Genomic DNA, 10,629 nt, shown 5'->3' with positions numbered 1-10,629 from the left:
TGGAGCTCCAGAACACCTACAATACATCGATGACATCATTGTGTGGGGTAATTCGGTGGAAGAAGTTTTCCACAAAAGTAGGAAAATAATTAAGATTCTTCTGAAAGCAGGTTTTGCCATTAAAGGAGGTAAGGTCAAGGGACCTGCACGAGAACTCCGGTTCTTGGGAATTAAGTGGCAAGATGGCTGTCACCAGATCCCAACGTATATGATTAACGGAATAACATCTATGTCCCCACCTACTAACAAAAAGGAAAGACAAGCCTTTTTAGGTGTTGTGGGTTTCTGGAGAATGCATATTCCAGGTTATAGCCAGATTGTGAAACCTCTCTATGAAGTGGCTCGAAAGAAAAATGAGTTTCTGTGGGGCCCTGAGCAATGACAAGCCTTTGAGCAAATTAAACAAGAGATTGTGCATGCAGTAGCCCTTGGAGCAGTCCAAACTGGACGGGACATTAGAAATGCGCTCTACACTGCAGCCGGTGACAATGGCCCTACCTGGAGCCTCTGGCAGAAAGCACCAGGGGAGACTCGAGGTCGACCCCTAGGATTCTGGAGTGGAGGATATAAAGGCTCCGAGGCCAACTATGCTCCAACTGAGAAAGAAATCTTGGCAGCATATGAAGGAGTTAGAGCTGCTTCAGAAGTAATTGGTACTGAGGCACAGCTCCTCCTGGCGCCCCGATTACCAGTACTGGGCTGGATGTTCAAGGGTAAAGTTCCTTCTACTCATCATGCCGCCGATGCTACCTGGAGTAAGTGGGTTGCCTTAATCACGCAGTGAGCTCGAATAGGAAAGCCAGATGGCCCAGGAATTGTAGAAGTCATCACAAATTGGCCCGAAGGCAAAGACTTGGGGAAGGCACTAGAGGAGGTGGTGACACGTGCTGAGGAAGCTGCACCATATAATGAACTGTCAGATAATGAGAAACAGTATGCCTTGTTTACTGATGGGTCTTGTCGTATTCTAGGAAAACATGGAAGGTGGAAAGCTGCTGTGTGGAGTCCTACATGACAAGTCACGGAAGCTGCTGAAGGACAAGGTGAATCGAGTCAATTTGCAGAGGTAAAAGCCATCCAGCTGGCGTTAGATGTTGCTGAACGAGAAAAGTGTCCAATACTCTATCTCTATACTGACTCATGGATGGTGGCAAATGCTCCGTGGGGGTGGGTAAAGCAGTGGAAGCAGAGCAACTGGCAGCGCAGAGATAAACCCGTCTGGGCTGCTGAGCTGTGGCAAGACATTGCTGAGCGGCTAGCGAACCTAGTCGTAAAGGTACATCACGTAGATGCCCACGTACCCATGAGTCGGGCCACCGAGGAACATCAAAACAATCAGCAAGCGGATCAGGCTGCTCAAATTTTCCAGACAGACTTGGACTGGGAACATAAAGGTGAACTATTCTTAGCTCAGTGGGCCCGTGACACTTCCGGTCATCAAGGAAGGGATGCAACATATAAATGGGCCCATGACCGAGGGGTGGATTTAACCATGGACACTATTGCGCAGGTTATCCGCGACTGTGAAACATGCGCCGAAATCAAGCAAGCTAAATGGTTAAAACCTTTGTGGTATGGGGGACAGTGGCTGAAATATAAGTATGGGGAGGCTTGGCAAACTGATTACATCACGCTCCCTCAAACTCGCCAGGGTAAGCGCTATGTGCTTACAATGGTGGAAGCAAGCACCGGATGGTTGGAAAGCTCTGCCGTACCCCATGCCACTGCCCGGAATACTATCCTGGGCCTTGAAAAGCAAGTCGTGTGGCGACATGGCGGCCCAGAAAGAATTGAGTCAGACAACGGGACTCATTTTGAAAACAATCTTATAAGTAATTGGGCAAAAGAAGATGGCGTAGAGTGGATATATCCTATCCCCTATCATGCACCAGCTTCTGGGAAGATTGAGCGATACAATGGACTGTTAAAAACCACCCTAAAAGCAATAGGAGGGGTGGAACCTTTAAAAATTGGGACAAGCATTTAGAGCAAGCTACCCGGCTAGTTAACACCAGGGGATCCATCAATCGAGCTGGTCCTGCTCAATCAGACCTTTTACATACTGTAGAAGGGGATCAAGTCCCTGTGGTGCATGGAAGGAATTTGTTAGGGAAAACTGTTTGGGTTTTTCCTGCTTCAGGCAAAAGCAAACCCATTCGTGGGACTGTTTTTGCTCAAGGACCTGGATGTACTTGGTGGGTGATGCTGAAGGATGGAGAAGTTCAATGTGTACCTCAAGGGAATTTAACCCTTGGTGAGAATACTCAATCCTGAGCAGTATGATGCTGATCACTACATAATACTAACAGTGTTCCATACGTGCTTTTCAGGATAATAGAGAGGTGATGAAACCTGAGATAGCTTCATCAAGTGGCATCCAGCAAGCTCTTCAAGATGAACATGCTATCCGTGGGCACAAACCAGAGTGAATTTCGTACCATCTTTCCTGCCCTGAGATGAGACCCTGCAATCATGAACTAAATGGACTTTTGCATATAACTTTTGTAGGTAAATGTAAACCATAGATGAGTGACCTGCATGTATCCATCTCATATATATAATCTGTGTGTGTGTAAATTTGATAGATAAAAGTAATAGTAATCTGAGCAAGATGCAAATGGTATGGAATAAGGGGTGGAATGTCCTGGTTTGAGGTAAAACAGAACCAATTTTGTTCAGTAACTTCGCTTGTTAGCTGGGCCTCTTCTAACTACTGAAATTAACTGCATATTGTGCAGACAGCGTTCACTCTCTCAGAGTGATAAGACCACTTGTTTGTAGCTGATGCCCAGACATGGTATGCAGAGAGGCTCCTGCTTATACTTATTGCTATAACCCCCAAGGCCAACCAACTTTGTTATTTGCCCCGTTGGAGGGTCGGAAGCGGAAAAGCATAGTGGAGTCCCACCTGCAGGGAGAAGCGGACAGGACAGGTGACCCAAAACTCACCAACAGGGTATTCCATCCCATCTGCCTCATGCTCAGTATAAAAGCTGAGGGATCAAAGGGGCAGCTCTTCCTTCAACGGCCGACGTCTGAGGAGGACTCTGTTCATCTGCCTGTGATCCCGATTCTGAATCCAGATCCAGAATCCAGTTCCCGTCCGTCACTGCGTCCAGCCTGGGACTGCCCCAGTGCCAGCCGGTGACGTCATTGTCATCTCGGGAGCTTGATAGGGTTTTGTGTCTATTTTTCATTTTTTCTTTTCTTTTATTATTAATACTTCATTAAAGTACTTTAGTTCCTTCTAAACTCATAAGTCTCTTTTTCCTCCTCTGCCTCTCTCTTTGAAGAGGGGTAGAGGGGAGCATCTGTCGGTGCCATCTGGGGTGCCACAGGTCCCCAGTAGTGGATTTTGGCCTAAACCACGACAGTCCCGTAGCTTGTGAATTTGACTGGTTTCCCGGTGCCATGAAGTCGATTTTAACCCGACTAAAGCAAGACATGTATTTAAAGTGAAATCAAAGTGTGCTAACCTTTGTATACAGAAAACAGTTGGAGTTCTTCTCTATCTCAGATCTTTGGCAGCAGAGGCATTGCTTTCTCATGGAGGCCGGCTCCGTGTGTATGTGTGCACAGAAAGCAGGAGCGGTGGGGCAGGGTGTCAGTGCACCCCTGAGAAGCTGTAAAACATTTGGTCCGGTCTCAGTGTGCAGCTGCAATAGCTGGGAAAACGGGAGGAAACCAAAGGCGGCAATGAGAAGACAGCTGTATCAGCCTGAGTATTTGATGAGCCATACACATAGCTCACAGTTAACCTCAAGTGGTAACATGAAGGAAATGAAAATGTTTCTTCTGGGGACTATGTGGCACAGGGGTGCTGACAGTTGGCCTGATGGGTGTTATCAAAAGTTGGAGACAAGTCCCCTTGATTGGCCGGAGCAGACGCCCAAAGGCTGTACTGGGTTGCCCATGGATGGCAGCGGGAGCTGTCCAGGGACGGGATCAATTGTCCCAGCAAAGGCAGTCTGGTTGCCCAGAGTCTGCACTGAGCTGCCCACGGGTGGCCTTGGGTTGCCCATCAAGAGCACCGGGCACCAAAGGGCTGCATCAGGTTGCCATAGCGGCTGCAGGGAGCTGCCCGGGCAGAACCCGGTCCCTGAGCGCCCTGCGCCCCTGGCAACGCTGCCCTGGTTCTGTGTCACACAGGGCACTGGGGACGCTGCAGTGTCTGGCAGTGCTGCCACCGAACCCCACAGCACAGCAGGGAGTAGCCGCCCTCCCGGACACTCCCAAGCCTCTGGAGGTTTCGGGTGAGTATGTACCATTATGGGAAAGGTTTTTTTATGCAAACTTCCCATTTTTGAAGGACTCAAGTGGCTTTCACGCTGTAACAGATGGGATTGAGCACATGCTTTGTGTCAAACCCCACTCCCACCCAGGCATCTTGTTGCAGCACACCAGTGTCCTCACCTTTCACTGGGCTCTGAGCCAGGCTGGGAGCCGTGGGGAGGGGATGGGGTACCTCCTGAGTCCCCTCCTGAGGGTTTGGCCTCAGATGCGGTGTGTTAGGGACATTTGCTGGCCCTCTGCATGATGTTTCTGACAACAACTGACTGATACCCTGAATCTGAAAAGAGCAGTAGCACCCACAATGCCGTATGCAGTTCTCGGTAGCAAAATCTTCACGTGTGGCCATTCCTCCTAGGGCTCCTGCAAGGCTGCTGTTTACACACCCCTCTGAAAAGACTGTCTGGGATTTCTCCTTTCCAAGTGCATCGATTTTACGTCAGGTGAGGCGTAGGCATTTTTCTTCCTTTGCAAGTCAAGAGAGGGCTGTTCTCTTGAGACTGAAATAGCTGGAGGGGGGTCAAATTTGGATATAGATCTGCAAAGCATCAATGCAAGTGAAGGTGGGGGGTGAGGATTGAGTCCCTGACCCACCAATCACACTGGGTTGGTCCAAAGGGGCGCAGCTATCGGGGCTGGAAAGGGCACTTTGAAAGAGAAAAGGACATCTGGAGTACTAGAAGATCAGCACATACGCCAACCAAAAGAAGCCAATGAACACAAGACAATCACCAGCTACACTTTCACGGGATTGACAGATTTGAGGAGAATGAAGGCTAATATCTGTCATTCTCCTGAGCAGCCATGCTTTGCTTTTCTCCGCATTTCAATACTTGAGGCTAGATACTAAACAAATTCAAATCCCTTTCCAGATACAAATGCTTGGGGTGCTGTGAGAAGGCATTTGCTTTCAAGAGTTTTAGGCCTGTACAGGTGACCTGTGGGTGCTGTGTGCGTTGCTGTTTGTGTTAGAAGCTGCATGTGTTGCTGTAAGAAGGAAGGCAAGTGCAGGAGCTGACTGAGGGAAGTTGTCTTCTATCTCCTCCTCTGTGCAGGACAAGTACTTGAAGAGCAGTGGTCAGGAATGGAGGCTGTCGGCTTTCCCTTAACGGCAAGACGTGCCAAGGTTCTGCCTGCCATCAACACCATGACTGCCAGCTATAAAGACCGTTTCCCGTACTACCCGTTGCCTCAGAGCTCCAGCCTCCCCTGGATGCCCAGCACCTACTCTAAAAGAGATGCCATCAAACCAGCTTTGGCTCCCTTTTCCAAAACTTCCCAGGGGATGACCACCAGCGAGAAGCTCCCTTACATTTCCAACAGAACAACCCTCTTCACCCGCTACACCCCTGACGACTGGTACAGGTCCAACCTGACCAAGTACAAAGAGTCAGAGACTTCCCGGCACAATGCGGAGGCTCTGAGAGTTGATACCACCCGCATGATTGGGGATAAATACCAGCAGACAAAGAAAACACAAGCAGAAAGCACCAAAAGCCTGGGAGGACGTGTGAATGCTATTGAGTTTTGGAAAGGGGAGCTCTGCCGTGAGCTGGATGAGATGATCGGGGAGACCAACACGCTCACAGACATGAAGAAGAGACTGGAGAGAGCCTTGGCCGAGACGGAGGCCCCTCTCCAGGTAAGCACTCTGTCCAGTGGGCTGCAAGCTGTAGCCTACTGCTGGAACAACTGCAGCCATTCAAATGTCTAACTAAGTTCCACTGCAGCTCCGCAAGACCTAGAGAGTTTTTATGAAGAGACCATAAGTTAAGTTTGCAATGTCTTCCCATCTGCTGCATCCCCTATCAGCCCGTTATGAGCTCATCACAACTCCATTTGCTTAACCAAATATTTGTGTAGGCGGAACATCCAAATTCCTGGAGTGGGAGACAGAAGCCCATGTCTTCCTACAACACCCTGGGGAGGTCAGCATCAAGGCTGACACAGGTGCCTGTGCCACAGCTCTGGTTGCAGCCGGGACACACGTGCTCCCTCATGTTGATTTGATGCGTATGGTGCAGTTCGGTTGCTTGTGGTCAGCTGAAGCAGCCGCCCTGGGCACTTTGTTCCCCTGGTGTCCCCTCTGTGCCCGCCTAGAATTTCTTTTCTTCCATTTCTTGAGATGGGGACTCTCTCTATAGAGAATCCTGCCTCTGCACCCGACAGTGATGGCATGTCCCCAACAGGTCGCTCAGCAGTGCTTGCTTCAGCGGGAGAAGAGGATGGGCATTGACCTCGTCCATGATGATGTGGAGAAAGAGCTCTTCACGGTAAGTTGGGCCACCCAGATCATGTGTTAAAGCCAGTTTTACCTAAACTGCCCTACAGAGGCTTTGCAGCCTTCTTCCCTACCTGGCTCCTTACCGCTGGGGAGGTGCTCAGCTCTTCAACCCCCCCAAAACCTGCTGGGCCAGGGGATGGGGTTCCCCCAGGCAGCAGCATGCCCACGCCGTGTGGGTATGACTTGGCCGTACAGAGGAAGGAATAGCTGAAGAGCAGCTGCATGTTTGTGTAGCGTGTGGGGGTTCTGTGTTCCTCTTCAGGGAGTAGTGCAGTAAAGACATGCACGCAGTTTGGGGGCACTTTCTCCACTCCCTGCCTGTTTACTCTGGGCAGAAAGACAAGCAGGCAAGTTCTTGCTGTGTGCAGGGTTGGGGAGGTCTGAGGGGACGAGTGGCATCAGGACAACTGAGTACAGACACTGATGATGGGGCCATGTGTCCTTTACCCAGGAAGTCAATGTCATCAGGTCGTGCCAGGAGAAGATGCAGCGGTACCTGGATGAAGCCAAAGCCCAGCTCGCGTAAGGAGGAGCTCCTTATGTCATGCCGTAGGGCTGATGTGCATTTGCAGTTGTGATGTGGACCCCCAGCAGACCCCGACCTCTCCCCACACCCTGCAGATGGAAAAGCCAGGCGGGCTCCCCGGGAAGTGGGCAGTGATGCTCATGGGATGACAGAGCTGCGTGGGAGGGAGCTGCGGGGAACTGGAGCGGGGAGGAAGCCCTTCCACCTGAACATCCCCAGCGATGGCTGTTGTTTGCATGTTGAAGGTCCAACAGGGCGGCCCAGCACGAGCTGGAGAGGGACCTGGCCCACAAGCAGGCGGCCCACCGCATCGATGACAAGTGTCACCACCTGAGGAGCACCTCCCACGGCATCAGCTACTACCCAGCGGTGGAGCGGGTCGATGCCACGTGAGTGCACGCTGGGCGGCACGCCAGCAGCAAGCTGTGCCCGGGATGCACGGTGCCTCTCCCTGGCAGGGAGCTGCTTGTCCCCAGCCCACTGTCAAGGCACGTGCATCCCGCCTGGAGACAGCTGCCTGAGTGGGACCGTTTCTCTCTGCTTATTGTTATTCTTACTGTTATTGTTATTGTTAACCTTACCTTTATTCTTACCCTTACTCGTACTCTTCTTCTCATTCCTATTTTCTGTTGTTGTTCTAGTAAACTGTCTCTATCTCCACCCGTGAGTCCTGTTCTTTCTCTTTCCCCTCCATTGAGAGTGGCTGTGTGGTCCTAGCTGCTGGCCAGAGTTAAACCACAACCTATGCTCAAATTAAAGACGGAGATTTCAGATACGTTTAATCAGTGCTGCTCCCAGGCAGGCTTCATGCCTGCCCACGTCCAGCTTCAGCACTACGGGCTTACCGGGGCCTCTTCTTCCCCCTCACCTCCTGAAGGATCTCGGTGCCGGACTCTTGGGCCAAGATCACAGACGACAACATCCTCCGCTCACAGAGCCAACGGGCGGCCTCCTCCAAGCTGCGGGACAACATCGAGAACCTGCTGGTGGTGGTGGCAAACGAGATGCGGAGCCAGTTCAACAGGGTGAACATCGCCTTCACCAAACGCATCAGCGAGACAGCCGATGCCAAGAGCAAGATCCGGACCCACCTGGCCAAGGTAGTCGGAACCCCTCCCTTTCGGTGTGTCACTGTCACTTCCTAGTGACGCCCCTGAGGTGGGACCCTTAGGAGTTGGCACCGTAATTTCATCTCAAGGGGTCTGTTTTTGCTAGGGCATCCTCACTGGCAGCCTGGGAGCACAGGGATTGCCAGCAGAAAATGCCAATGCTGGTTGCATCTCCTGGTAGTTCCTTCAGAAGCGCTGGCTGCCCTCCAGAACGGCCTTGCTGGGCCTCTGCTGGGCTGCCTGCTGGGGGGGTTGCAGGCTTGCTTCTCCTCCAAGGACGTGCTTTCACTCTCCGTGCTCTGGGGCTGCTGCATGGGCATGCGTGTGTTTGCTTTGCCAAGCAGAGTCAGTGGAAATCAGTGATGGACACCTGCCTCAGAGCTGTGGGTCTCATAGAAAGCTTCCTGAAACGTGCCCGACACTGTATTGAGTAACTGAGGGAAGACGGGGCTTGCAGCACTGCGAGCTGATGCCACGTCTTTCAGTGAGGATCCATGAAGAACCTTCCCTCTCTGAGTTACTGTTGATGGATGATTAGTTCCAGCAAGCGGTAATTTTGGGAAGCTGGGAATTCAATAGGTCCATCAGTGCTCCAAAACCTCCTCTGATGTGACAGCAAGAGCCAAGAGAGTTTTTTCCCTGAAGAAAAATTACTCTTGGCTCTGCGCCTTGATGTGTAGCAGAATGACAGGGGTCTGAGCCCAGGGTCTGCTTATTGAACTTGTATTGTTCTGCAGATGGACAAGAGGAAAGGGTAATTATGTTGTCACTTGAGAAGATACATTTAATTTGTGCATGGGTTTCTTTTTTACGCCAGACGCTGCAGGAAATCTTCCAGGTGGAGAAGACCATAGAAGCCATCCAAAAGGCCATTAGGGACCAAGGGCCTCCCTTAAAAGTGGCTCAGAGCCGGCTGGACGAGCGCACACGCAGACCAAACGTGGAGCTGTGCCGGGACACTGCCCAGCTGCGGTAAGGCAGGAGCGTGGGTCTGGTGGGCTCCTTGAGGAGTTACGGCTGGTAGCACCCAGGGGTAGCACTGCATGAAAAATTAAGCATAAGCATGAGGGGATGGATTCTTCCCGCTTGGGTAAGCCCCATCTTCTCTCCAGCCTGCTTCCCGGCAGTTGGATGTGCTCAGTTTTGAAGGACGAGCCCTTTACTCTCCAACAGGATCCTGCTGAGATCCCTTAGGCCCTTCCTTTTGGGGAACTGCAAGGAAGGGTGCCCCCTATGGAGAAGCAGAAAGGGCTGTCCTCACCTTCTCCGAGGACACTGGAAATCCTTTCAAGGACACAGTGGTCTGTTTGGGATTGCACGCCGAGGAGCTGTGGAGGAGTAGGCTGGCCTGAGCGCCCAGCAGCACCCCCTCTGAGGCACCCCAAAGTTCACCCCTCCTGGGAGCCCGTTGGGCAAGACTCCAGCTGAAGCCTTTTCAGAGCAATTGAAACCCAGCCCCACAGCCTTTGCAGCATCTCGTACAACAAGGGTTTTTTCCATCCTCCCCTTGTTTCACATTCACTTTTAGCCTCTCCCAGATGTCCTGTTTTCTTTGTGTGCATCTGTGGGCATGGGGAGGATGCCTGCACAGGGAAATCCAGGAGGGGGAGCCAACAAACCCCCCAAACCAAGCAGGAACAGGAAACCACACCTGCTCATCCCTCTTCTTGCTGGCCCGAGCTGCTCTGGGAGAGGCGGCTGCGCGTTGCCAAAGCCTTTGAGCAGACTTAACCATGCCTCCCCGCTGAGGTCTGGAGGAGCTCTGCCCTCAGCTTTCCCATGCGTCTGCCAGAAACGGGGGGTCTGAGTTAGTCTGAGCACGCTGAAGGGGGTAATCCTGTGACCAAGGGGCCCTTCAGCAATGCCACGCTAGAAACCACCCCCACGATGGCACTGTTAACCAGGGTTTCTTGCTGTTTTCCAGCCTTGTCAACGAGGTCCACAAAATCAACGAGACGGTCCAGAGCCTCCAGCAGCGCCTGAGAGACACCGAGGACACCCTGCAAATGCTGGTTCATACCAAGTCGGTCTTGCAGCATGACCTGGCCGTCAAAGCCAACACACTCTTCATTGATGAGGAGAAGTGCATGGGCATGCACAAGACCTTTCCCAGCACTGTGCGGCTGCTGGGTTCCATTTAGGCTCAGCTGAACTCACTGAATCTGTTGTGGGAGGGATTCCCAGTTTGGCTAAGATGCTTTGGAAATACTTGATTAGAGTTTCACTTCCTGCTGAAAGCCATGAGTAGAAATTAAATGATCTGTTTGTGTGTTATACGGTCTACCGGTATTTTTTTTGCCTTTGGTTTTTCTCTTTCCACTGTACTTTCACGGTGTGCCAGAAAGTCACTGAAAATACTTTGTATGCGACTAAGAGTAAATCCACCCACGGGGATTCAGTCCTACCCTCTCAGTCGGTGA

The 10,629-nt window shown here is 51.5% G+C and overlaps 1 protein-coding gene across 1 annotated transcript; it reads left to right on the top strand.

Annotated features, from left to right (window-relative positions):
• Positions 1-5,374: 5,374 nt before the first annotated feature.
• Positions 5,375-10,350, top strand: LOC309683177 (tektin-3-like; the record flags this gene model as incomplete). The annotated part of the gene is made up of 7 exons (XM_082497378.1): positions 5,375-5,932; positions 6,480-6,563; positions 7,026-7,096; positions 7,346-7,489; positions 7,978-8,200; positions 9,027-9,181; positions 10,134-10,350. The coding sequence occupies 7 exons, from the start codon at positions 5,375-5,377 to the stop codon at positions 10,348-10,350; spliced, it is 1,452 nt and encodes a 483-aa protein (XP_082353504.1).
• Between the last annotated feature and the right edge of the window lie 279 nt (positions 10,351-10,629).

This window comes from Vanellus vanellus (assembly GCF_965231255.1).
Source record: "Vanellus vanellus genome assembly, chromosome: Z".
NCBI lineage: Eukaryota > Metazoa > Chordata > Aves > Charadriiformes > Charadriidae > Vanellus > Vanellus vanellus.
The sequence above is the reverse complement of the archived record's forward strand: the minus strand, read 5'-3'. Positions and strand labels throughout refer to the sequence as shown.